At 45.1% G+C, this 27,032-nt stretch overlaps 1 protein-coding gene across 1 annotated transcript in view; it reads left to right on the top strand.

The window, feature by feature from the left end:
- Prom1 (prominin 1) overlaps positions 1 to 27,032 on the top strand; it is an 88,415-nt gene extending 61,383 nt beyond the window's left edge. Inside the window, exons 12-27 of the mRNA XM_051164890.1 lie at positions 940 to 1,092; positions 6,003 to 6,126; positions 7,985 to 8,088; positions 9,455 to 9,539; positions 11,155 to 11,301; positions 11,862 to 11,933; positions 13,060 to 13,152; positions 14,727 to 14,780; positions 16,163 to 16,243; positions 17,083 to 17,151; positions 19,048 to 19,140; positions 21,572 to 21,687; positions 22,206 to 22,229; positions 22,640 to 22,708; positions 26,052 to 26,091; positions 26,758 to 27,032. Coding sequence (XP_051020847.1) covers positions 940 to 1,092; positions 6,003 to 6,126; positions 7,985 to 8,088; positions 9,455 to 9,539; positions 11,155 to 11,301; positions 11,862 to 11,933; positions 13,060 to 13,152; positions 14,727 to 14,780; positions 16,163 to 16,243; positions 17,083 to 17,151; positions 19,048 to 19,140; positions 21,572 to 21,687; positions 22,206 to 22,229; positions 22,640 to 22,708; positions 26,052 to 26,067 — 1,300 coding nt within the window. The 3' untranslated portion in view covers positions 26,068 to 26,091; positions 26,758 to 27,032. The remainder of the gene's footprint in view (positions 1 to 939; positions 1,093 to 6,002; positions 6,127 to 7,984; positions 8,089 to 9,454; positions 9,540 to 11,154; positions 11,302 to 11,861; positions 11,934 to 13,059; positions 13,153 to 14,726; positions 14,781 to 16,162; positions 16,244 to 17,082; positions 17,152 to 19,047; positions 19,141 to 21,571; positions 21,688 to 22,205; positions 22,230 to 22,639; positions 22,709 to 26,051; positions 26,092 to 26,757) is intronic.

The following is a 27,032-nucleotide window of genomic DNA, read 5'->3' as shown; positions in this document are numbered from 1 at the left end:
TCTTGCCTGGAGACCACAAAGCTTTTGTTTTTTGAAAAATATCTTAACTAATCATTTGGCTCATTAACTCAGAAAATTCTCTGAAGCCAGGCTCTGTGTTCATTTAATTTGGCCTTCCCGATACTTAGGATGAACGTTCCCCCAGAATGGCTGCTGGTAGCTATTCCTGTAATTACCAACATTGCTTTTAATTGAATGAGAAGCTTTAGTGGGTGTTTCCATCAGGAGGCCCCAAGATGAACAGATACTGTTAATTTTTTTAGTGTCTTAAATGTTGGGATGCTTTCTTGGCCTTGAGTGCAGGGAAAGTTGCTGCACATCCCAGGAATGCAGGTAAGACCTAATTGAGGCTCCACAGTTCCTCAATGTCTCCTGGGACCATTACAAAATTAAAGCTTTGCATTCTGTAAATGTTTGATGTAGGATGCTCATAAATTTGTAAATGCCTCATGCATCAGCCACCTAGTGCATTTCAGTAAGGAACACGATGGCCAAGAATACTCCTATAATCCCCAAAGAGTTGTGAGAAAGGGAGAGGAAATTGCTTTTTTTCATTTGTCGCCTACTCAGACCCTTGATGCAGCTTCCAACACTAAGACATCTGGCAGGATTTAAATGTCTTAGGTGTGTCCTGATCAGAGCCCTGAGCAAGATGAGGCCTGTGTCAGCCCTGTGGGATACATGGACTTGCTCACCCCTACTGCAGAGTGGGCACTCCAATGCCAAGAGGCTAATGTACTGGCTGCTGTGGTTAAGAGGCAGAGGCAGAAAGGGCTCTTGCCATGAAGTCTTGCCCTCTGGTGTTAGATGAGCAAGTCTGCTCCAGCCTTAGCCCATGCTCAGCCAATACAGCTATTGGCTGGAGAGAGGGCCCTCCCATTAGGAACTACACTCACAACCAAAGGGGGCTTGATAACACTGTACTTTTCTCCCCCCCAGGTGGCTGGCTGGCTTGATTGTCTGCTTCCTGCTGACCCTCATTGTGACTTTCTTTTACCTGGGCTTGTTCTGTGGGGTATATGGCTATGACAAGCATGCCACCCCAACCAGAAGAGGCTGCATATCCAACACTGGAGGCATCTTCCTCATGGCGTGAGTGTTTGCTCCATTCTGTCACATGGAGGTAGAAAATAGGAGGAAGTCGGTGCTACTGTGGTATTGTGGAACGTGGAGCCTCTCTGTCTCACATTGGAGCCTCTGAGTTCACAGTGTTTACACATCGTGGGCTCCTTTTTAAAGTGGCTTTCCTGAAAGTCATTTCCAAGCTGCGTAATATCCGTTGTTGCTTCATTATCTCCATTCACTCATTCATTCAGTCATTCATTCGCTTATTCATTCATTCGCTCATTCATTCATTCACTCCCTCACTGCTCACTCACTCATGAGAAACAGACTACTGTTCTCTACTAACTGAAGTACAGCTAACTCAAAAATCCAGGAACCCGGCTTAAAGCAGGATTTTGCCAACTCAGCACCATTGGTATTTAGACATGAAACCTGAATTCAGGACATGAGTAGGTCTTTAGGTACCTGACAGTGGGGAGCCTCTGGCAGATGGGAGTGATTATCTCTGTTTTAAAGACATCCATATGTAAGTTCATATCTTTGAGAATCCTTACTCTAGGAGATTGAAACAAAGCCTAGCAGGCAACAGCAGTGTGCACTTGATGGCACCAGAACCCTAAACTAGGATACAGTTGTAGTGGCAATAAATGTGCCACTGAGGAAGGTGGTGGCCTTCAATCCTTCAAGTTCTTTCATTGAAAATAGTGCTAGGTTAATGGCTTTGTTGGTCGTATTGTGGAGTTCTTGTCCCCTCTGGGTCCTTCTGTCCTTTTCCCTAGTCTTCCATAATACTCCTCAAGCTCTGCCTAATGTTTGGCCCTGGGTCTCAGCATCTGTTTTGATCCGCTGCTGGGTGGAGCCTCTCAGAAGTTATCCTAGGCTCCTGTCTGCAGGCATAGCAGAGTGTCATTAACAGTGTCATGGTTTGGCTCCCTCCTATGGGATGGGTCTCAGGTTGGGCTAGTCATTGGTTGGCCGTTCCCTCAATCTCTGTTCCATCTTTATCCATGCACATCTTGTAGGCAGGATAAATTTTTAAGCTCTGTTTCTTAACAATTAAACTTTATTATACAACCCAACTAGCTTACACAAAAGGGAAAAAAGAGTGAACCTTCCGGTACCCATTCCCCGGGATGGGTCCCTAGGTGTCTCTGGCTTGTGTGTTGGTACGGCCTGTTCGCTGATCCTCCTTCCGATCCATGTGTGCTCAAGCCTTGTCTGAACCTGCTGCTGCTCTCTCCTCTCCGCCTGCCTGTGTCACATGCGAAGGGCGGTCTCCTTCTCCCATTGAGGGTCGATTAGAAAAACAATAGACCAGGTGGAGTCCCCAGGTCTGCTTCCTGAATTCCAGGCCCAGGATGGCTCCACCCAGTCTATCTCAAGGTATCCATGGTGTGTCCAAGAGTAAAGCCCACCAAGATTGCTTTCACCTGTGACAAAGCTTACAGCCCTTCCCACATAAATTCTTGGTCAAAGGTTTTGTGGGTGGGTTGGTGTGCTCCTCCCTCCACTGGAAGCTTTGCCTGGCTATGAGGTGGACACTTCAGGCTTCATGTTCCCTGCTGTTAGGAGTCTCAGCTAGAGCCACCCCTATATCCTCCCAGGATCATACCCTGTAGCCCGTCTCCAGCTTGACCCAGAGATTCCCTGTCCCTCAATTTCCCTTCTCTCACCCAGCCCCCTCACCTCTCACACCCACCATCTCCACATCTGATCCCCACCCTCATTCCCCTCCCCACACCTTCTCCTCCCTGCACTTCTTCCACTTTCAATGTCTATTCTATTTCTCCTTCTGAGTGGGAGGGGCCATCCTTGTTAACTTAGCTTCTTTGGGTCTGTGGCTTAAAGTATGATTATTCTGTACTATATGGCTAAAATCCACTTACAAGTGAGTACATACCATGTGTCTCTTTCTGGGCTAGGCCATGGAGGGTGAAGCACAGAGACTGAAGCACCAACCAAAGAGCACACATGGATTGCACCTAGGCCCCTGACACACATGTAACTAATGGGCAGCTTGGTATTCATGTTGGTCCCCTAGCAAGTGGAATATGGGCTATCTCTGATATGTATACTCTGTTGCCTGATTGTAGACCACTTGCCCCGAGCTGGGCTGCCTTGTCTGGCCTCAGTGGGAGAAGATGCACTTAGTCTTGATGTGAAGGGATGTGCCAGGGTGGGTTGGTTGGGGTAGGTCTCTGCCTTTCTGAGGAGAAAGGGAGAGGAAGAGGGGGAAGAGGAAGGGAGGGTGATACCGGGAGGAGAGGAGGGAGGGGGCTGCGTTCGGGATGTAAAGTGAATAAATAAACAAATGTAACTAATAAAAAGAAAATAGTGCTAGGGTATGTAAGCAGGCTCAAGGGGAAGTGAGGATTGGAAACCTCTCCCTTGGGAGGTGGAGAACAAAAACATCAGGCATGTGCTTTCATTGTCAGTGGTATGAGGAGGAAGTTGGAGAGCAGGCGCCACGCATTGATCTGCATCTTTAAACACGGAGTCATGATCATAATCAGGTTCCTTGAGCTCTGTGTGTCTAAGTTCTTTCCCCCGAACAGGCTCTAGCATCATGAACTTCTATGAACATTAATGTAGACATGTCTAACAACATCCTTAATGTAAATGGCCTGGGGACTTCCGGTACTTGCTGAAGTGCTACACAAGAGGAGCCCATTTGCTCACACACATAGGTTTAAACCATTCTACAACAGGACTGTGGGAGAGGCTTAGAGGGAGAGGTGGCCTAGCATGTGCAAGGCTCTGGACGAAAAATAAAGGGTTGGAGGGAGAGAGGGAAGGAGGGAGGGGAAGGATCACGAAATGAAAGTACCTCTCAACAGGAAAAAAAATAACAAATTATACCAATAAGGATTTATTTTGCCTTTTTGTCCAATTAAACATTTATATAGGTAGATTAATGTCAAGACTCCCACACACCTGTCCATACCACTGATGTATATGTACACACCTGTCCACATCACTCATCTCTGTGCTCACACCTGTCCACACCACTGGTCTCTGTGCCCACACCTGTCTACATCACTCATCATCTATGTGCTCACACCTGTCTACCCCACTGGTCTATGTGCCCACACCTGTCTACATCACTCATTTATGTGCTCACACCTGTCCACACCACTGGTCTCTGTGCCCACACCTGTCTACATCACTCATCATCTATGTGCTCACACCTGTCTACCCCACTGGTCTATGTGCCCACACCTGTCTACATCACTCATTTATGTGCTCACACCTGTCCACACCACTGGTCTATGTGCCCACACCTGTCTACATCACTCATCATCTATGTGCTCACAGCTGTCCACACCACTGGTCTATGTGCCCACACCTGTCCATATCACTCATCATCTATGTGCTCACACCTGTTCACACCACTGGTCTATGTGCCCACACCTGTCCACATCACTCATCATCTATGTGCTCACACCTGTCCACACCACTGGTCTATGTGCCCACACCTGTCCACATCATTCATCATCTATGTGCTCACACCTGTCCACACCACTGGTCTATGTGCCCACACCTGTCCATATCACTCATCATCTATGTGCTCACACCTGTCCACACCACTGGTCTATGTGCCCACACCTGTCCACATCACTCATCATCTACGTGCTCACACCTGTCCACACCACTGGTCTATGTGCTCACACCTGTTTACATCACTCATCATCTATGTGCTCACACCTGTCCACACCCCTGGTCTATGTGCCCACACCTGTCCACATCACTCATCATCTATGTGCTCACACCTGTTCGCACCACTGGTCTATGTGCCCACACCTGTCCACATCACTCATCATCTATGTGCTCACACCTGTCCACACCACTGGTCTATGTGCTCACACCTGTTTACATCACTCATCATCTATGTGCTCACACCTGTCCACACCACTGGTCTATGTGCCCACACCTGTCCACATCACTCATTTATGTGCTCACACCTGTCCACACCATTGGTCTATGTGCCCACACCTGTCCACATCACTCATCATCTATGTGCTCACAAGTGTCCACACCACTGGTCTATGTGCTCACACCTGTCCACACCACTGGTCTATGTGCCCACATACTTGGAAAACAGAGGCTGGCAACTACTCTTTCCTTCCCCCTCTGAACAGAAGGCATGCCCACCAGTGCTGCCCCTCCAGCACTCTTCTCCACACAGCAGCTTCCTCAGCAGCATGCTCTGCTTCCTGCCCCTCATCCGCCCACAGCTCCCAGGCCCACCCCAACTTATTTTATTCCCCCATCATCCCACCTTTCTCAAGTCCTGCTTTCCAGGACAGTGGGGACAGCGGTGTTTGCAAGGCTGAGCACTAGGGAGTCGTGCAGATGTCTCCTCCTTGTGCAAAGCCCTCACTCCCAGCTCACAACTTCACACCTACATAATTTCCTTTCTGCTTCTCTGGCTATCCTTTCATACCTGTCTTCAAGGCTGAAGTCCTTCAGGTCAGCCCAGGGCTATTTGTCTCTTTGATCCATCCCCAGAGTAAAAGGACCATTTCTAAGCTACCACTGCTAATGCCTCTTCTAATGCCATTCACATGCTCCACAAACATGGAACTCCTCCACCACCATGTCACACTGCAGTGTCTCACTGATAGCGTGACCAAGGCTCATTCCATCTTCTCTTCTTGCACAGAGCATCACTGTCCCTGCTACCTCCCTCTTCCTCTCATCCCATTGCCTCCCATGTTGTATTTCACTCACCCGCTGGCTTCTTTCCACCAACAACAGCCTCATGAGGCCACTGTCCTGAGACATAACAGCCTCTACAGTTGTGTCCCACCATGTTGACAACTGCCCAACTCATCCTTCATATGCCAAACGTTTTTTCCTTCAGGAAGAAATTGCTTGTGTTCACCTGTGCTTTAGCCCTTAACAGCTATCTCTCCTGTTGTTTGTGTTTTTCCCAGAGGCGTTGGCTTCAGCTTCCTTTTTTGCTGGATACTGATGATCCTTGTGGTTCTTACTTTTGTTGTTGGGACAAACGTGGAAAAGTTGCTCTGTGAACCTTATGCCAACAAGAAATTATTACAGGTAAATGTGGTTTTCTCCTTATAGGGGAGGCCTGGGCAGGTACTTGGGTCTCACCATTATCTTGTGGGTTGCATCAGCTGAAAAACTAAAGGCGCTTTGCTCTCATTCAACAAGTTAAAATTCTGCTTGGAATAGCTAGTGCAAACACATACACATCCATGGTAATGGGCTCAGCCTGGTAGATGTTGAGGAGGCACAGTGAAGAGTTAAACTTCAGGTTTGCGTTCCCCAAGGCCAACTCACAAAGACTCTAGGACTTGGTCTACACGTTCACTTTTTTCAGTAATATAGAGGTTGGTGTCCTAGTATTTTTCTATATATTCTGATTTGTGGGGTGTGTGTGTGCTGTTTGTGCCCTCTCTCTCTCTCTCTCTCTCTCTCTCTCTCTCTCTCTCTCTGTGTGTGTGTGTGTGTGTGTGTAGTATTATCTCTGTGTGTGTGTGTGTGTGTGTGTGTGTGTGTTTGTGTGTAGTATTATGTACGCATGTATGGAGGTCAAAGGTCAATGTCCCATGTCTTTTTCTATTCCACTTTTCCACTTTACTTTTTGAGATAGGGTCTCCCTCTGGATCTGGAGCTCGCCGATTGGCTGTCCTGCCTGGCCAGGGGGCCTCCAGGATCGCCTCTTCTCTGCCCTCTGAGGCTGAGGTTACACACCAGCGCTCATCCTTCACACGGCTGCTAGGGTCAGAACTCAGGTCCTCAGGCTTGCACTGCAAGCACTTTACCCACAGAGCCACCCTTACGACTTTTGAAATACATTTAAACGCCCCTCTTTTATTGTATATATGTTTTCCACCTGACATCTGTTATAAACGATTGCACAGCTGTTTCTTGCTGTGGCTTTTGTTAGTCATGGGAAACTTAATTGAGAACATCAACCGACCCCATCATCCCTATTCAGCTTCCTTAGAAAGAAAGAAAGAAAGAAAGAAAGAAGAAAGAAAAACATTACCTTCCAGTTATGTGGATAAGAAAATAATTAAGCATAGATGAACTTCATTCACATTTGGTCTTGAGTCCTATACCTTAGATGTCTCTTTATGTGAGTGAATATTTTAACATCAGAAAAAAAATTCAAAATCAGCAACACTTGATTCTAAGCTGAACTTCTCTTAAATATGTGTGGTACAGAGACGGAAAGTGAGGTTTGTTTTCTTTGGTTTGCTTTGTTTTTTTGTTTTGATTTCCTCCTCCTCCTCCACTACTTCTTCTTCTTTTTCTTCCTTTCTCTTTCTTTCTTTCTTTCTTTCTTTCTTTCTTTCTTTCTTTCTTTCTTTCTTTCTTTCTTTTTTTGGTTTTCTGTGTAGCCTTGGCTGTCCTAGACTTTGTAGACCAGGCTGGCTTCGAACTCACAGAGATCTGCCTGTCTCTGCCTCCCAGAGTGCTGGTATTATAGGCACCCACCATCACGCCTGGCTTCTTTGTTTTGTTTTTAAGACATTTAGGTAGCCCTGGCTGCCCTGCAACTCAGAGAGGGGTCTGCCTGCATCTGTTTCCAGAATGCAAGGATTAAAGGCTTGTACCCCCATGCCCAACTGGAAAATGAGTTTTAATTCACATTGCCCTGAGGGTCTGAGTCTATTGCTTTTTCTGGCTTTCTATCAATTCTTCTAAACCAAATAGTCTAGTCTTTCTTAATACATCAAACTTTCTCTAAAAACGCAATTTCAATTAATTGATTGATACTACTTAGTGTTCATCCTACCTATTCTAATTGTACTGTTGTCTTTTGACTTTGAGTTTGAAATGAAAAAGAAATCACAATATAAAATATCTCAACATATCTAACTAATGCTACATACTATTTGTGAGTCAGTGTACAACTGTCTTTAAACAACCTTTGTGTTTGTTGCAGGTTTTGGACACTCCCTACCTGCTCAGGGAAGAATGGCAGTTCTATCTCTCTGGCTTGTTATTCAATAACCCAAATATCAACCTGACGTTTGAGCAAGTTTACAGGTATTAATTCTTACTGTAGACATTCTCCTGCAGAAAGTGCTTTTGTCATTGTTAAGAATGAAAATTTCACCTTCCATGTTTTTTTTAAAAAACTTAATGTTAAGAAGTTTGGATTTCAAAACCAAGCTGATTTCTAGTCTTAACAAAATATCATAGAAAAGAATCCCTCCCTCAAATGTCATCTTTTCAGAACTTTATGAGCTGGTCCTGGTGGTTTCTCAGTCCCTTTGTCTAGATATTCCCTAAGATTCCACGGCTAAGGTGACAATAAGATACATTGGCAGGACCCTTTAAGACCTGGGAGTGTGACACATATCACAGACCTCATAATAGTGAGATAGTGTTAGGGCTAGCCTGTGCACTGTGCAGTCAGAGCACCTGGAATCCAATCTAGTTCCCACGGCTCTGGACAATTTAATTCCTCACCATTTAGTATGGTGCACAATAGGCATCTCCTTTTGGAGTTCTTCGAGTGGATGAGATGCATGTGTTTGCAGTAATGACTGCCACACTTTAGACCTAATGAAAGCTGGGAAGTGGTGGCACACTCTTTTAATCCCAGTGCTTGGGAGGCAGAGGCTGGTGAATTTCTATGAGTTCGAGGCCAGCCTAGTCTACTGAGTTCCAGGACAGCCAGGGCTACACAGAGAAACTCTATCTCAAAAAACAAAAACAAACAAAAAACTAACAATACACAGATTTCTCTAACCTTTTATAACCTTAAATCTCCAAGTCCTGCAGCAGTGATGTAACACAGACTCTCCTTGTGTGTAACAGATCCTTCACTTTTAAACTTTTCTTTCTTTGGCCCTCTGCTCACTAGCAAGTTGGGTGAGAAGATGTTCAGGCAGTCAGCAGCCTTTCCCTGGAAGCATCTTCTTCCCTAATGTGCCCTCTTGGGTGGAAGACCACGTCACTTTCATGGTCTCCTTTGCATCTTTCCACTTTGATTAATAAGTGTCTTTTGATGTTCAATCACCACATGGGTGCACACGTGAAAGTGCCAGGTGACTTCTGGGGGTCTTGCTTCAGCACTTCTGCTGCATCGCCTGACAAGATACAGAAAGGGCCTGCCCTCAGCCCTGAGGAACCGAGGGACCTCCATTGTTAAAGGTCACTCAAAGAAAAAATTTTTCCCTCTGCTTTTAGTTCAGCTTTTACAAAAGCCTCTAAATAGTGTGTGATGTTCCCTTCCATCTAAACCTGGGGTAACTGACCCTCTGTGCACTTCCCATCATGCACCTTTGCCAGCCAGAGAAATGGTCCTACTGGCCTGATGAGTGGCAATCTCTCTCCTCATCGTTACTGATTGCTAAGGATTGCCATGCCGCTACTCTGGTCATGCTTTCTCTCTTTCTTCCCACAGGGACTGCAAAAGGGGTCGAGGTGTGTATGCTACTTTTCAGCTTGACAACGTCTACAACATCAGTGAGAATTTTGACATCAATAAGGTGAGTCATTAGAGCCAGTCATAAACTTGACCTTGTTTTACTAAACCCAGGTGCACTTCGTCTTCCCTGGTTAAGGCTGATCTGGAGTCCACGGAAGGTAAAACCCACCATTCCAAAGTGACCACAGAGTTTACAGTGAGTCCCAAACTCATATAAACCTTTCCAAATAGACTCTTCACAGTAGAATGCTGTTGAACCATCACAGCCCTCTTAGTTCCTCTCATAACCTTCTGTGATGCCAAATAAACAAGATGTTGGCCATGGCCTTCTCCTTTGGTCCTGTGTGGGATCTACTCTTTCTGGTAGCTGTTTGCAATCCCAAACACTTTCTCGCCTTCAACCAGTTTTCTGTCTTCTTCACAGTTTTCCTAATAGGCTATGCAAGACCATCCAAAGAGGTCTTCCGTGAGAGACTTCTAGGGGGAACCATTAGTCTCATGGAGTGAACACGCTCTGTAGTAATGAGCCTACTCACTTCTCAAGGATGTTGGTCATTGAAAACCAGTTCCTCTAGTCTGCCAGTGCCTAGACTTGGGAACCAGGCATAGAAAAGTATGGCTGTCACTCTCTTCATTCCTTACGACTGCCACCCTGGGACTCCTGGTGGGTTATGTGAGCCCTGCACATCTGTGTCCAGAAGCAGAAAAGATACATCAAAAGGATGAGAATGACCCTCTTACCTGTGCATCAGCCTTGTCATGTCTTGAGATGCCAAGGAAAGGCCATCCCAGAGCACACTGGATGAAAGACAGAGCAATAGTTTCTGCCCAACATCTAGAGAGCAATTAGTTTAGATGTCCAAACCTCCCCACTACGAGGCCTCATTTGCTCTTCTCAGCTTCCATAATGAGTAGATGGATCCAATCAAGACTAAGGGAGAAGATCCTGGCCCGCATCCTGCTCACTTTGGCATCATGGAAGGCCATTAGAAGACCACGATGGTGTTACAGCTTAACATTGTGAAGACCCTTTGTTTGAAAGGTTTATGTGTGTTTTGTATCCAGCATCTCCCCTAAATATCCCCGTAAATAAAACATCATCTTGTGATTAAGTGCTAAGCGTTTCTTGCACTCCTTTGGCCATCATGCCATGGGCTGTTTTCCCTGTTCCACACCATGTAACAGTTGAGAATGGTAGCCAGGCACTGCATGATGAGGCAAACTACCGGCTGGCTGCTAGGACAGCCCCATATCAGCAACCACATTGCCAGGATCTTTGTCTTCCAGAAGATATTTCCCAGGGCCTTGCTGGTCCACCAGCATACTCTATCCTTTCAGCCACTCTATTTGTTGTGGCAAGATGCTTAGGAGTCCTTTCTTCTCTACGGTCTATATCCACTGAGTCTTCTCAGCCTGGCCTTCCGATGGAGCGCATGTGTCATGTGTCCCCCTTCTTATGACTCAGCACCTTCCTTCTGAGGTCTTTCAGGGCGGAGATGCACTTCACTTTAAATTCCACCTCCAGAGGGTGGTGCTTATGGAGGCAGAGACAGAAGTAATACCAATCATAATATATGCACCTTTTGATGTAGTGTGGTCTCAGGCCTCTTGAAGTCATTGAGTATGTGACCTTCTTGGAGGATAAAAGAATGCTTTTTTTTTTTTTCTTCACACAGCATACTGGAAACATAATCAATGAGTTGGAAAACCTGAATGTGAACATCGGTAGCTTTGAACTGTTGGACAAAGCAGGAAGGAAAAGCCTTGAGGACTTTGCACACTCTGGGATAGATGCAATCGATTATTCCTTGTACTTGAAGGAGGTATGAGCCAGATACAGATGCATGGTTTGGGGGAGAAATTAGAGCATGCGTGTATTTCTTTTATTTTTGTTTATCTCAATAGCGGATTAACACAGTATAAAGGTCAGCATCTTTAAGGCCAGCAGTTTAGTGGCATTTAGTATATTAGATACCACCTCCGGTCCCCACATAGTTTCATCACCCACACAAAACATTCCTCCGACAAGCAGTTGTTCCCCAACTCCAAATTCCTGGCTGCCACACATCTGTGCTCTATTGTGTAGAATCCATGTAAGTAGGAGCATACACTTTGTGACTTACATTTCTAAATTATTCCACTGAGCATGCTCTTAAGATCCATGAATGCTACAGTGCATATTAGTAACATTCTTATTTATGGGTGAGTGAAAATAACACATATACATAGAAGTGGAAATGTTGACACTTAGGTAAGAGTACTTAGCTTTGTTTTGTTTCCTGTTGGCTGTGGCCCCAGGTGCAAAATGTGACCTTTTGATGGTGTTCAGGTTTCAAAACCTCATGCCTATAAGATTTTTTTTTTTTCATTTCCTCCCTGGTAGGCTGAGAAACCTCCTACCAAAGTGGATCTTCTGACATTTGCCTCTTCTTTGGAAGCAAAAGCAAACCAGTTGGTGAGTTCCAGTAGTCTGGTTAAATGCTGTCATAGCTGGAAGAGCAAATGTCAATACCATTGTTTGGAAAGCCACAAAAACTTGCCAGTCACCATGGCTTAACTGTGTCTCACAGCGCTTCACAAATGGATTAGTGTCCCCACTGGCAACTGTCCCTATGTGGACCAGAAGGCTGAAGAGCTTTACCTTTGCATATGCTTTCACAGATCATCATCTACACTTCAAACACAAAAACACATTCACATACTTAACATGCATATATATAGACACACACACACATACATACATACACACAGATAAACACATACCCAAACACACACAGACATGCACATATGGAAACACAGAGAGATATGCACATATACACACACAGCATGCATGCATACATACATACATACACGCACACAGATATATAGACACATGCACACATTATACATACAGATATGCATATGCACACACACACACACACACACACACTTATCTTGCATTGCAATGAGTGGTAACTGAATTGCGTCTAGCATCACTAACAGTAAGCATATAAGATTGGGTAAAGGCACCATCACAGCTGATAGACTTTCCCACCATCAGCTCTTCTGCATGCATGGTCCAACTGGTCCCCACTGACAAGTAGCAGACTGTGATGACAAGGAAGCTGGGCTCCAGAGAAAGGCCCGAGTTTAAATCCTGACTCAGTCTCTTTCTAATGCTAGTTGCTAGAGCAAGGTGTTTTACTCACCTGTGCCTTACTTTCCCCATCTGTGAAATGGAGGCAGAAATTATACCTGCCTTACAGGACTGTTGTAGTTCATATACTGACCATCATTTAAATGTGAATTAACTTGAGTAATCCTCTAGTGAGCCTTAGTTTTTCCCAACTGTAAAGCAGGGAGTTGAGCGGCTGTCCCATGTGGCGGCAGAGAAGAAACCACAGAATCTTGCCTTTAGGAAATACTTACAAATGTGAGGTGTTGCTGAAGCCGTTTATCTAGGTGTTGCGGCTCCTGGCTAGCCCAGTGTTTGCCCATGTCATGATTGTCTAGGGATCCTGTGGTTATGTAGTGTCTTCCAGTGTCCTTTATGGTTAAAAACCCTGCTTTGTGGTGTTGATCCTTATATGTTTTCTTTGTAGCCTGAAGGGAATTTGAAACAGGCCTTGAAAACGGATGCAAAGAACATTAAAGCCATTCACCAGCAGCAAGTCCTTCCTCTGCAGCAATCACTGGTAACACTCAACATCCCGTGGCCTTTTGTGGAGGCCCGAGCAAAGTCCAGCACCTAGTTAGCTGGTTAGCTTACAGGTAGCCTAAAGCCACACCCTCATCTGAGGGAGGGCCCACCCACTCATCAGACAGATACGGAGCTGGGCTTTAGAAAACACAACCTAAAGTCATGCCTTCCTTCGCTCTGCATCCTTCTCTTCCTCCCACGAGAGTGTGAGCAGTGAGATCCGCCCCCCACGCCTTGCCCCCAGCACCTCGCTCTAGCTTGCACTCCTGCTAGTAGGGCCTCCTGGGCTGTGTGATTGTGCTGTGGGCTCATGCTGACATGTTCTCCGATTCTTTTCTCCAAACTCTGCTTAGAAATACATGAAAGTGAGGGTAAGTATTTGGGTTTCCCTTGCTCTGTTGGCTTCCTCCATGGCTGGTCTCTCTTTCTCCTCTGTTCTACCCCCAACTTTCTGTTCCCTTGCTTCTAATGTAACAGAGGGAGCTTGCAGTTTGGAATCAACACAGACCTGGTTTCGAACCACTCTTGTATCCCATCTAAAACACAATGGTTTCCCGGTGTCCTCATCAAACATTGGAGTTTCAAATAGCAGAAGCAAGGAGAGTGATGGGATTGTGGGGTGGCTACTATGTTACCATCACTTGGTTCATGGACATGGATGACTTCTAAACTCCAGAACTCAGAAACCAGAGGAATCAATGACATTCTTGCTCCTGGGCCTGTTTGCAGATGACGAAGGGAGAACTGTGTGGAAACTGGGCCCCTAGGTCAGCTGCTCACATTTGCAGATGTACACAAGTCCATCCTCTCCAACCTAGACACTTGTGGATCTAGTTTTTACTCTGGTTATCTCTCTGTCTTCTCCTTCTTACTTCCTGCTTGGCTAGAGCTCCACAGAGTTCTCCCATTGGGTTCCTATAATCAGTGTACGGGCTTGTTACAATCTCATCCTTGGCGTACTAGAACAAGCTTGTTAACATAGTAAGCGTGCTCATGTGGTTGTGTTTACTTCCAATACTGGTCTTTTCAGAGCTAGAGCAACCTGGCTGTAGATCTATCATCTAAGCCAGGGGCTGCAAACTGGCCCTTATCAACCACAGCCTGACCCAATCCAGTCTACTGCTAGTTTTTTTTAAAAATAAAGTTTTATTGAGGCATAGCCATTGCCACTGATTAGAAAACCATCTATGACTGCTATAGGCCATAAAAATAGAATAGGCCCTTGGAGTATTTGAAGTGTGGCCTTAGCCTAAACCATTTTAAATGTTTTAAATAACAGTGTTCCCAATGAGTAAACCCATATTGAAGGAGTTATTGCACTCTGTGTGTAATATGCAGCTCCTAAAGGCTTTGAATGTGATCCTGATTTTTATTCCTATGGGTTTTCTTACACACGAATAGTGCATAAGGTCCATGTTGTTGCTCATGTCTGCTGTACTTTCTAGAATGCAGCCGTTACACTGTATAGTCAGATTTGATGTCTGTCTTGGGAGAGGGCTGACATAAGGCCTGTGGTCTTGATGCTTTGGATAAGAATTTTGATTTTTTTTTTTTTTCTTTCTCCACCAGAATACTTTAAAACGAAGTGTCTCAACACTTACACACACGAGCGATAAGTTGCTGGTAAGGGTTTTGATTTTCTTTCTTAAGATTTTGTTGTCAAATACCACACCTAGAATTTCAGTGGCATTGATTTTCATAAATACTTTTAAGTTAAGTAGAGGTGCTTGGAGTATTTTGAGTACCCATTTTAAATACCAAACTTGGTATTCCCATTGCTTCCCTTTTCTCATGTGCTTCTGTTAATGCAAGCTTCAGGAGTCTGGTCTTGCTGTGTTGGAGGCTACCTTAAGCATGGTTACTTTTATAAAGATTGTGCTGCGTATTAGTGGCAGTCTCGGCACTGTTAACCGCACCTGTTCACCATCACTGCTGTGCATGCCACAGGCATATCTACTCGCCTACCTCCTAAAAGACTCAGCCTGAAAGAGTGGCCTCTTGTCACACCTTGTGGGGAGCATGTCAGGTGGATAGGCATGGCACTGGAGAAGTTGATGAGAGCTTACATCTGACCCACAAGATGCAGAGAAGAGGGGGCTGAGAGGGAAAGACAGAGCAAGAAAGAGATAGCAAGCAAGCTAACTGGGAATGACATGGCTTTTTAAACCTCCCACCACCAGTGACACACCTCCTTCAACAAGGCCACACCTCCTAATCCTTCCCAAATAGTTCCATCAACGTGAGACCACATCTTTTTAAATATATGAGCCTATGGGGGGGGGGGGGGCATTCTCATTCAATCTACCATAAGATGACCCCCACAGACAGGTTTACTGTTTGCAGCTTTGAGAGGGCTCATTTCAGTTAACAAATAATAACAGGAGGACATAAGCTTGGGGTGTGAACAAAAGCTTGGATTGTCTTTAAGCCGCTGCTCAGGATACAGCCACCTGTCTTGCATTACTTTAGTTGAAACAAGTCACTTGGCCACAACCATTGTTCTTATCATGAGATGGAGAAGTATCCTTCTGCCTCAGCATGGGGATGGGGGTGGCTTCCAAGACACCCCACGAATGTTCAAGTCCCTTACATCAATTGCACAGTATGTGTATTTTATGTTCTGAAACCATCTCTAGGTTACTCACACCCAATGTGGTAGAAATAGGATGTAAGTAGCTGTTGTCCTGTATTGTTTAGGGAACGTTGATCAGAAAAACCTTTACACGTTCAGCAAGCATCTCTCTTCCCTGTCTTGTTATTAACCATACAGTGTTGTATGTCAGCTCCTGACACAGCAGGCACATTGTTCTAGACACTAATGTGCACACGCAGGTTACACAGATTGTATGACAATGTCGCTCCACTTCATAGAGAGGAAGCCAGGACCAGCAGATTTTGAGCAATGGAAGTGGGGATCCAGGAATCAGCCTCCCTGGGGACTCTAACTGATTTGCAGGTTGCCTAATTAACTCTCTCATTCCTCTCCCAATTATCATGTTTTCCAGGAGAAAGTGAACAAAACCCTTGGGTCTTTGGATTCTGCTCAGCATTTCGTCAACAGTAACATTTCCTCCATTGTGATTGGAGTAAGTTTTCTTTTCTTTTCTCCCCCGTGCCCCCGAAACAGGGTTTCTCTGTGTAGTCTTAGCTATCCTGGACTTGCTTTGTAGCCCAGGCTGGCCTTGAACTCAGTGATCCACCTGCCTCTGCTTCCCAAGTGCTGGGATTAAAGGTGTGTGCCACACCACTCAGCTTTTCTGTTTTGTTTTGTTGTTGTTGTTGTTGTTGTTTTCTTTTTTCAAGACAGGGTTTCTTTGTGTAGCCTTGGCCATCCTGATCTCACTTTGTAGACCAGGCTGGCCTTGAACTCACAGAGATCCACCTGCCTCTGCCACCCAAGTACTGGGATTAAAGATGTGCGCCGCCACTGCCCAGCAAGTTTTCTTTTCATAAGCAAGTATGTAAATAAAGTGCCCTGTGTGTATTCCAGGATAAAGCGGCTCCATCCATTAAGTATGTGCTAGTGCATTGGTTCTCAGCCTTTCTAATGCTGCTGCCTTTTACTACAGTTCCTCAAAGTGTGGTAACTCCCAACCATAAAATTATTTCATTGTGACTGAGCGTGGTGGTGCATGCCTTTAATCCCAGCACTTGGGAGGCAAGAGGCAGGTGGATTGCTGTGAGTTCGAGGCCAGCCTGGTCTACAAAGTGAGTCCAGGACAGCCAGGGCTACACAGAGAGACCCTGTCTCGAAAAAAAAATTTGTATTTCATTGCAACTTCATAATTATAAATTTTGCTACTGCTGTGATTTGTAACTTATGTATATCTGATATGTGAACACCCCAAAGATATCATGTCCTACAGGTTGAGAACCACTTCTCGAGTAGTTTTAATAACAGTCTTAACCTTTGATTTATTTGTAGGAAACGAAGACATTTGGGAAAACGATAATAGGCTACTTTGAACATTATCTGCAGTGGGTCTTATACGCAGTGAGTAGCTTTTTCTTTTATGAACATAAAGGGCTCCACCTTTCAGGAGAGTCATGTTATAGTATAAACTGAAGCATATTAAAAATCCCAGTAATTTTGGTTGGAGAGAAATGAAAATGTCTGTCTAGACCTGGTGTTCCAGGTCCACCACATCTTCTACAAAGAAACACGGGAGCGAACAGCAAAGTAGCGGTATGGTGAGAGAGAGCACAAAAGAGAGCTGCTTCAAGGAAGCAGCAGGCTGTCTGGGATAGGATGTTCCAGCTCAGCTGGTGACTGGTTGAGGCTTCCTTGGATGGGGTCCTCAGAAGGAAGGGTTAGTTGCAAGGGGTAGGCTGGGCATGGTTTTCTGTTGATTGAAGGCATGGGTTATGTAAGACTTCATTGACGTCACATGTCCTTCACATGGTGTCTGACTTCAATCATATACGTGCCCAACTATACGTATGCCTACGAAGGGAAGTAAGGGTTTTCCCTAAGTGTTCACTCAGAGACCACAGTTTGCTGTACTGTGCGTACACCCCAAATCAGCCCAAGGTGTATTTCCATTTCTCCACACTCCCCCGAGTCCCAGGGTCTAGGACATTTTTGAATGAATATAGGGAGTTACATGGAGGTTTTAATGGTGGAATGACATATTGTGGTTTGGGGGAGGGCAGGGTGTGTGTGTGCTACTACTCAGCTTGATGCTGTGGTGGGGGTGGGTGTCCCAGGTGGCTAAATGCATGGTTAGGAAAGGGGTGAGAGCAGGGTACCATGGCATACGCCTTTACTCCCAGCACTCAGGGAAGCAGAGGCAGGTGGATCTCTGTGGGTCCGCGGCCAGCCAGGACAGCTACACCAAAAAACTCTGTTTTTACAAAGAAAAGAAAAGACGTGGGTGTACAGCTCAAGCCAAGTGGAGTCCTATATTGTCAACATTTCTTATACTGGATCTGGAAATAAGGGGAGCCAAGACCTTTGTGGGGCGGTCTCCCCATGACAGAGAATGCCCCACCCTCCAATCCCCTCACTCTTTTGCTCACCTTTGCTGTATGGCTTCTTGTAGTTTTAAGTCAAGGGTCATTCAGTCAAGTTTACCACCAAGTTCCGTTCCACTTGTTAATAAAAACATGGCTAAGAGTTAGTCACCAGTGAATAGTTTATATTATGACTTACAAAGAAAGTGTTTTTTAAAACTCCAGATAGTGATGAAAGAGCTAAGAAAAAAAACTGTCCTGACTCACAGATGTTTGGCCTAATGAGAGACCATTGACCTTTGATAAAGAGGGCATATGTACTGATACCAATCTTATGACTTATGAATGATTATTCAAGATGGATGACAACATTATTACTGCATCCTGTAGTTTGAGTTGTAGGGGAAAAAAAATATAACCACAAAAAAAATCCCCATTTCAAAATGTGTATAAGACCCTGACTCGTTTGCCTGCAAAATACACTCAGATGAAAACACTCCCCTAGGTTTGTCTCTGTTTGTCACTCACCTACCTTTTGCCTGATGACACTTCGAGAACCCCCGTTCCCAAGGACCTATACCTGACTGAGACGGTCCGTGACAGCTTCTTTCATTTGTTGCCCACTCCTTCATCAGATAACAGTCCACTGCAGCACTAGGCTGGACATGTGTGTTTCCTGGTTCTCCCGGCAGTTCTGTAGGAGGAAGCTTAGTATTCTAACAACAAAGGAGAACTGTGACTCAGGGGAATCAGGGTCTTGCTATAAACATAAGCAATTGCACCAGCTGTACAATTCCTCAGTGCTCAGCAGCCATCAGCTCCATGGCTTCCGTGATTTGGGGATGCTCTTGTGAATCCAGCCAGGGGTCATGACTTATGACGTGAAGTAGTGTGAGTCTGGCTCAGTGAACGTTTGCCTGTGTTTCTCATCCCACAGATCACAGAGAAGATGACATCCTGCAAACCCGTGGCCACCGCAATGGACTCTGCTGTTAACGGCATTCTGTGTGGCTACGTTGCTGACCCTCTGGTGAGAACTTTATCTTACAAAAAAGAGAAGACCTATTAAGTAAATGTAATGCCCCGCCCCGATATTGTTATTAGTAGTTCCCTATAGTTTCAATCTTGTTCAGAGTGTTTCACAGCTTTATAACAAAACTATTCCTTTTCTGAATATTAGGGGACAGAGAGATGCCACTGTTATCCTCCCGTTTCCTACACCATCACTCTGATCACCTTTCCCAGCCAGTTTTTTTCTTTTAGTTTTTCGAGACAGGGTTTCTCTCTGTAGCCTTGGCCATCCTGGACTCACTTTGTAGACCAGGCTGGCCTCGAACTCACAGCTATCCACCTGCCTCTGCTGGGATTAAAGGCGTGTGCCACCACGCCCGGCTTCCCAGACAGTTTTTGTTTGTTTGTTTGTTTGGTTGGTTGGTTTGGTTTTTTTTTTTTTTTTTTTTGACCTAATGGTTTCCATTAGGGTTGTTTACTGGAAAATGGGCTAAGGGTTAGTTAGAGCAGTGCGGGTACCCTTCCTAGTGGTATACCACCAAAGAATTTGTTTTCTTCTCCCATCAACCATGAACTGCCTATAAATTCCCAGGGAGGCCTAACCTTCATGAGCCCTTCTCTCTCTATGACAGGATGCTGATAGACCCAACCTTGTGCATGCCCTGTGCAGGGAAACGCAGCAGCTATATGTTCAAGAGTGCAACAGCCATGCCGTGCATGAAAGCACACCACAAACATTAGCTCTTCCATTCTTTATATACCTTCCTCTGTGATATTTCCTGACCCTTGCCAGGGGCAATGTAGATGCAGCATTTGTAATCAGACATTCAAAAGTCACATTGTGATTCTGACCAATTACGACGATCTGCAGTTACCACTCTTCCCTTATAAAGAAGCCTCTCTGACAAAAACTGACAGCAGTGACAATGAGCATAAATGTAATTATTTGGAAGGTAATTTCATGAGCACACCATGTTCATTCACCGCAACTACAGCAGTTGCTTCCTCATTAGGGCCTACAATCTCCTAGGCACAGTCTTTGACTAAATTTACAGTGCCAGATAGGAATAATCTCCTGCAAAGCCAACTTTAATTCCAGTTAGAAATAGGTTAGTTACCCCTACCACAGAGTTGCCTCCACTGCACTTATTGGGTGCATCTTTCCTGGCCCTCAGATAATGCTGCACATGAGCCGTGGCAGCCTACACAGCATCTTCTGGCACTATGAGAGTTAGTTAGCAGAGAGGAAGCTTCTAGTCTGGTTCCAACCTGATTTCTCTGTGTCCTATAAGAAGGGTACGTGGTATCTTCAGTCATGGAGTCTTACCATTGGTCTGGTTTGCACACAGTAGTATTGTCTTAGAGGTCTCAGGAACTCTCTGACTAACAGCTCACAGGGAGGTAGACTAGCTCTGGCACTGAAATGTAATTGGTAACTTATGGATTTTGAGAGTAGCTTTATCTACCCATGCAGGGAACTTCCACTTCAAACCCTTAAAAATATTTTTTTGAATTTGAATGACCAAATAAATATGAGGTTTTCTTGTGGTTTTTTTCACACGTCTTTGGTTTCGATTGGCCCTTCTCCCCAGCTCCCCCCCCACCCCCCATTTCCAAGAAGGCATACTCCAGGATTAAGTGTGAGACCTCATTTATAAATATTGGCAATAAGCTTTAAAAAAAAAAAAAAACAGCATGTAGACTTTGCTTTTTGAGAAAACATGGTTAAATTTAGCCTGTTTTCAGGGATTAGAGATTGTACATTTTTTTCAAGACCCTGGTATATGACGAGTAGATCCTCCAGGTTATAGGATAAGGATGACATTATTATCTTTTTTGTTTGTTTGTTTGTTTTTGAGACAGGGTTCCTCTGTGTAGTCCTGACTGTCCTAGACTCGCTTTGTAGACCAGGCTGGCCTCAAACTCACAGATATCCTCCTGCCTCTGCTCCCCGAGTGCTGGGATTACAGGCATGCACCATTACCTTAACTAATCAGATGTAGAACAAAATCAGAAAAGCCACCTAGCCATTTTAGCATTGAACTATGCAGAAAGGCACTTGGCCTTCGGGCTGACAGTTGTCTTGGTTAGACAGCCTGTCCACCAAAGTTACACCATGTGGTGTGGTGTGTGAGATTGATTGGGGGCTTTTTGGCAGTCTTAGACCAAACCTTAGTGCCACCGCTAGATGCTTCTGTTCCTCTTTTACAGAATACACACAATCTTAGGATCTGCTCGGCTGTGAGACAGGTTCGCTGGGTTGCAATAATGTACTGCACACTACGTGGTGGCTGCTTCCTGTTGTGTTCACAATTCATTCTGCGAACAAAATAAAAACTTTTAAAAAATTGCACAAAGAATGACCCCACGGGCAAATGTTATTTCCTATTATCTAACTTTATGCATTTAATTCTCCTGACCTCTTGTTGTTGTTGTTTCAAAATCCCCAGAATTTGTTCTGGTTCGGCATCGGAAAAGCCACGGCGCTCTTACTTCCTGCTGTAATCATTGCTGTCAAGCTCGCCAAGTACTATCGCAGGATGGAGTCAGAGGACATATATGATGAGTGAGTGTGGGGCTTCTGGAGGGCTGGGCATTTCTGTGTGACACCGTCCTTGTAGAGCCACCAAGGTCAAGTTCTTGAGAGAACAAACTTACCTCTGCTTAAGTACTGGATTGTCCCTTTTCAACTGTATTTTGTTGTTGTGGCTGTTGGTTTTCTTTCTGGTGCACTTGGTTTTGTTTGTTTTTATCCAATCTTATGGTTCTTTTTCTTCTTCTTTAGTCTCAGCTTCCTTAACCAGTCTTCTTCTTGTTCCAGCTCGTCTGTCTCGGGGATGTGGCATTTCACTTTGTGACAACTGTCCTTTACTACTTTTCGCTGGCTCTGCCACTGCCTTTTGTTCTATGTCTGGTGAACGTGCATGTTTCTTTTTCACTTGTCATCTTCTCTTGTTATCTCTGGAGTCGGAACTGTCAGCACTCACTGCTGCAGTGAAAACACTGGGAGGGGACTGTAGATCGTGGGCCTTAGTAGTGGCGAAAAAAGTAAATAACCCTATCTCCCCTTTTTATATTTTGTAGTGTTGAGACTGTACCCATGAAAAAGTAAGCCCTTTTTACAAAACTACCTTCACAGGTGGGATGGGGGAGGTTTCTATTACATGGTAGACCTTTCACATTATTAATGTGACATAAGAGCAACAGATAAATCTGGGGAGAGAGGAATCACGACACCTCTTAGAAAGAGGGTTGGTGCAAAGAAGGTGCTTATAACCAGCTTGTTGAGTGAATGGGTGTTTTATATATTACATGCTTTGATCTATAAAGCCATGGTTTCCCTCTGTGGTTTTGAAAGAGGGAAGATGTAAACTGAATACTCCCTCAAACCTTCTTTGCAGACTTAACAATTTGCCACGTGCGTTTTGTAGCCTTTGCATTGTCTTTGTGATCTGTAACGTAAATAATCTCATCCTAGGGGTAACTTGGTGTTTTTGGTGTATTTATTTTTGTTGCAGTTTGGAAAACGGTAGTAATGGTTATCATAAAGATCATTTATATGGTGTTCACAACCCTGTTATGACAAGGTAAAACAAAGCCTGAGGTGCATGCCTAGCCTGTGGTGAGCCTTTCTGTCTCTCCTAGACCTGACACCAAGTCTTCTGCATGCTCTTGATGCCCCTTTCTTCTCTCTGCACGAGCTGCGCTGTCACTAGCTAGCTCTAGTCACGCTCTGCATAGCATTCCATGATGCCATGTGTATAAAATTTCAGTGGATTTCTCAGCAACAGAACTGAGTAGCATCTAGATTGAATGCCATCGTAAAATGCTATGAGAGACTCTAGATCTTAACGGGTTACAAGCATGTGTGCACCTTAGCCTTCCTCTGCCTCCTTTTCCTCCTCCTTCCCTCCCTCCCTTCCTCCATTCTTCCCTTCCTTTCTTCTTTCTCTCTAGCAAATTATCTGTAATCAACCAGAAAATGAACTCAAACTTTTTTCTCCCAAACCCTTGCCCTTTTATATTCCCTGGAGTTAAGGGGCTTCCTGTGGGTCTGGATTCGCCAGATAAGTCTGAGTATTACCTGCCAAGTGAATTCCGTTGCATTGCACTAAAATTTCCGACAGATATGTCATCCATCACGGGCAGCTTTTCTGCGGAGAAATGTGGTCCTCCCCATGTCTACACAGTTGGCTCCAAGCCATGCTCAGCTCCCCAGGGGATGCTGTCCCCATCCCAGTTGCAAAGCAGTGAGTGGAACATGGGTGCATGGGGAAACCTGCTTGTCAAAGACGCCCCATGCTCCACAGGGGACATTTCCTCTTAAAAGGACTGGTCCCACATTCAGGGAAGTGCCCATTGTGGGCTTCTCACCGGATGCTTCCACACAGGACTCCACCTTCTAGTCATGGGCATCCTTATCTTAAGCAGTGTTGCCTGGGAACAGCAGATGTCCCATCCGTGTCAGATTTCAAGAGGAACAGAACAAGGAAGTTAGTAAAATGTCTCCTTTCAGAAGGGAAAAGGGTCCCCCGTCCCTAGCTTACCACTTGGGACATTCTAAAAAGCTTCAGAACCTCCCTTTTTTTTCAATTGCCATATACTGGGAGAGGTATCATTTTAATGGCTGCATTGCTATAACAAGACAGTATGATCAGTGCAGCTTATAAAGAGCAGAAATTTCCTTCCCATGGGTCTGTAGGCTAGGGAATGGGAGGTCAAGATGCCCCCTAGATACTGTATCTGTTACAGCAGAGTTCTCATACATGGCGCCTCTTCAACTATGTCTTCACATTGTGATGGTCTGTGAGTTCTTTGGAGTTCACATCCTAATCACTTCCCCAAAGTGTCTCCCTTTCTCTTCCCCACCAGACCCCACTTTCTGGTACCATCTTCCGGGCGATTGGAATGTCTATTGATGAAACTGGAGTTACACAGATGTTCAGGCCATAAAGAAGTGATGATGGGGGGAGGGGAGCAGTAAGGTTCTGAAGAGGGAGGGGATAAAAATCCATTTTTTTTTTTTCTGATAATGTGCTGAACTCGGCTGTGTTGTGAGTTACTTTAAGACAAGTATCAGCTTACCAGGTTTGGTCCAGAGCACGCAGGCAGTGCTAGGTATGCCCGGAACTCCATGCTAGCCTCCCTCTTCCTGTCATGGCAAGCTTGGAGAGGGTCTCACATTTCTCAACTGAGATTTTCCAGGTCAGAGGCGAGCTCTTTACTACCAACGACACTCCAACATCAGGACTTTCTGGGTGTGTAAAACTGACTTCTGGTGCTCGTCTCCTGGTTGGGACATCTCCGGATGCCCGCTCTTGAGCAGGACTGGCTGCTTAGAGGGTGCTGGAGAGAGGCGTGCTTGGCCAGTTGGGTCTCTGACAGAGATGCTGAGATGGAATTTGGGGCTCAAGGTGTCTATGAGAATCTGTAGTTGTGAAAGGAAGAAGAGGTCCAGGAGGGCCTGACATAGCCTCATCTCGGCTGTGGGGAGCTCTGGAGCAAGCATGGCCTGTTAGAAGTCACCCTCATGAGCCAAATGCAGCCTTGGGAACTCACCTCCCTCAGTTGTGAGATCTGGTCAGGCCTCTCAGGTGGAGTAGCTTGGCAAAAAGCTATGCTGTGGGGGCTCTGGTGGAAGGGCCTTCTGCAGATAGCCCCACAGCTGGTGACCGGCCCATCTTAGAAGAGGGTATAGGGGTGCAGTGCAGGGAGTGTGGGAGTTCTTCATAGGGTTCATTCTGCCTCCTAAGCAGTCGGCACCAAGAAGAGGTCATTTCCTCTGGGGAAGTTTATTTGTTCTAACAAACTACATGACAAAAGTAACTTACAGACGGGAGGACTTATTTGGTCTCAAAATTCCAAGGTATGGTTGGTCAGTGATGGTGGTAAGCCGTGGTGGCAGGAACATGAGACTTCTGGCCACACTGTGGAAAGTAGTGTGGGATCTGCTTCCACAGTGAGGAAGCAGACAACACGAATGCTAGCGTTTGGCTGCTTTCTCCTTTTTTTATTTAGCCAGGGGACCCCTAGCCTGTGCCAAGGTGGCATCTGCACTTAGGGCGGGTCTTCCCACCTCAATTAACCTGATCTAGAAAATCCATCAGGCACGTGTACATAGGTTATTTTTTTTTACCAACTCTAAATCCCATCAAATCACCGTCACAGGAAGTGCTCAGCTGGAATCGGCAGTTTGTATCCTGTCTTAACAGGCTCACATTCTGTACCCCAGACTGGCCTGGGATGCATGCAATTGTTCCATGTCAGGTTCCCAAGGTCTGGATTATGGACAGTAGCCACTACACCCTGCTTGGTGTTTTCCCTTCTATTGCTAACAAATATACTGTACTGTTTCTGTGAAATGTGTCTTCAAACTTATGCCTTGTCATTGAACTGAAGAGGGCATCCTTTGTGCAGTGTGCTTGCAGATGCTTTGGGAAAAGCAGGAAGGGCCCACCTGTCCATGTTTCTCCTGCCCAAAGAAAAGCACATTTGATACGGGGGAAGTGCTAGTCCAGCTACCGTGTCCCAGCCTGCACCAGCTCCATCTGCGCAGGTCGTACAGAAGGCCCTTCTGGAGGCCCTTCTGCTGTGTGATGATCTGGGTGGTCTCTGCCTCCTGGTCCTAGCGTCAAGCTTCAGAAAGCCATCGGTGGCCAACCTGCCACCATCTGGTCTCTGCTACTCCAATGTGCTACACGCATGTTGGTGGTGACCCTTACCACACACATGTTCCTAGTGTCTCACTCCTTTCAAATGCAGTACAGATAGATGCTAGAAGAATCTGCTTTATTGGCATTCTTCTTCCTTGGTAAACTTTCTGGGGTTTTGTCTGTGTTCATCTGGGACTATAGTCACATCCAGCAGAGGTGATGGGTCGGCTGCCCCAACCCAGAGTGCTACAGTTCTCTGTTGTGTTTTTGTTTTTAGCCCATCTCGATACTGACAACTGAGTTTGAAACTGCTTGAGGTAAGTTTGGTGCTTTCATATAAATGAGTTTATAGGACTATTGTTTTTAGTTTTTTAAAACATCGGAACACGGGTAATTCTAACATATTAAGTGAAAAATCTAAATAAGTATATAGGTTTTATAACATACTTTGAATTACATGAGATGCAGTTACACTACATGATTAGATAATATGTGCGTGTAGATATATGTGGATACACATGCATGCACAATGATTATATCTGGATGTATAAGGTGTAAAATTTGATGGTTTTAGGGGATTTTTTTTCTTTTCTTCTTTTTTTTTTTTTTTTTTTTGGTTTTTTCAAGACAAGGTTTCTCTGTATGTAGTCCTGGCTGTCCTGAAACTTACACTGTAGACCAGGCTAGCCTTGAATTCACAGAGATACACCTGCCTCTGCCTTCCAAATGCTTGAAATAAAGGTGATACTACATCCAGCTAAAATTAGAGGGTTTTTTTTTTTAATGTAGTAAAAATAACCTATGTTAGAAACTAAATTCCAAAGTATGAATTGCTACACACAAGGCATTCCGCCTGCCTCTTGAATATATTTATATTTTCTGTAGTTCCTGAGCCCTTGACAGAACCTTTTAGGATTCTGTATTCTTGCTTTCATTTGTAACTCAAAACCAGTTTCTAAAATTGCGTTTGATTTCCATTTCAGCATCTAGACAGTCAAAGCGATGGAAGGCATCCCAGACCTCGGATAGTTTCTGAGTCTTCTAGAAATTTCCAAGTGCAGAAGGAACCATGGTGGCAAATGTGGAGACTCGGGCGGTCACTGAGGACACGGCACCAGTGGTCTTGGGGTAGTGCTTTGTCAGGAATGAACACTCATGCTTATAATCCACGTGTGCATCGCTGTTCAAGAGTGATTCTCCCCAGTTCTGTTTTTAACTTTTTTTTTACACTGAATTTCTATTTAGACACTAAAACATA

Source organism: Acomys russatus, chromosome 22 (assembly GCF_903995435.1).
Source record: "Acomys russatus chromosome 22, mAcoRus1.1, whole genome shotgun sequence".
Lineage (NCBI taxonomy): Eukaryota > Metazoa > Chordata > Mammalia > Rodentia > Muridae > Acomys > Acomys russatus.
Note: the sequence above shows the minus strand (reverse complement) of the source record. Positions and strands in the feature narration are given on the sequence as shown.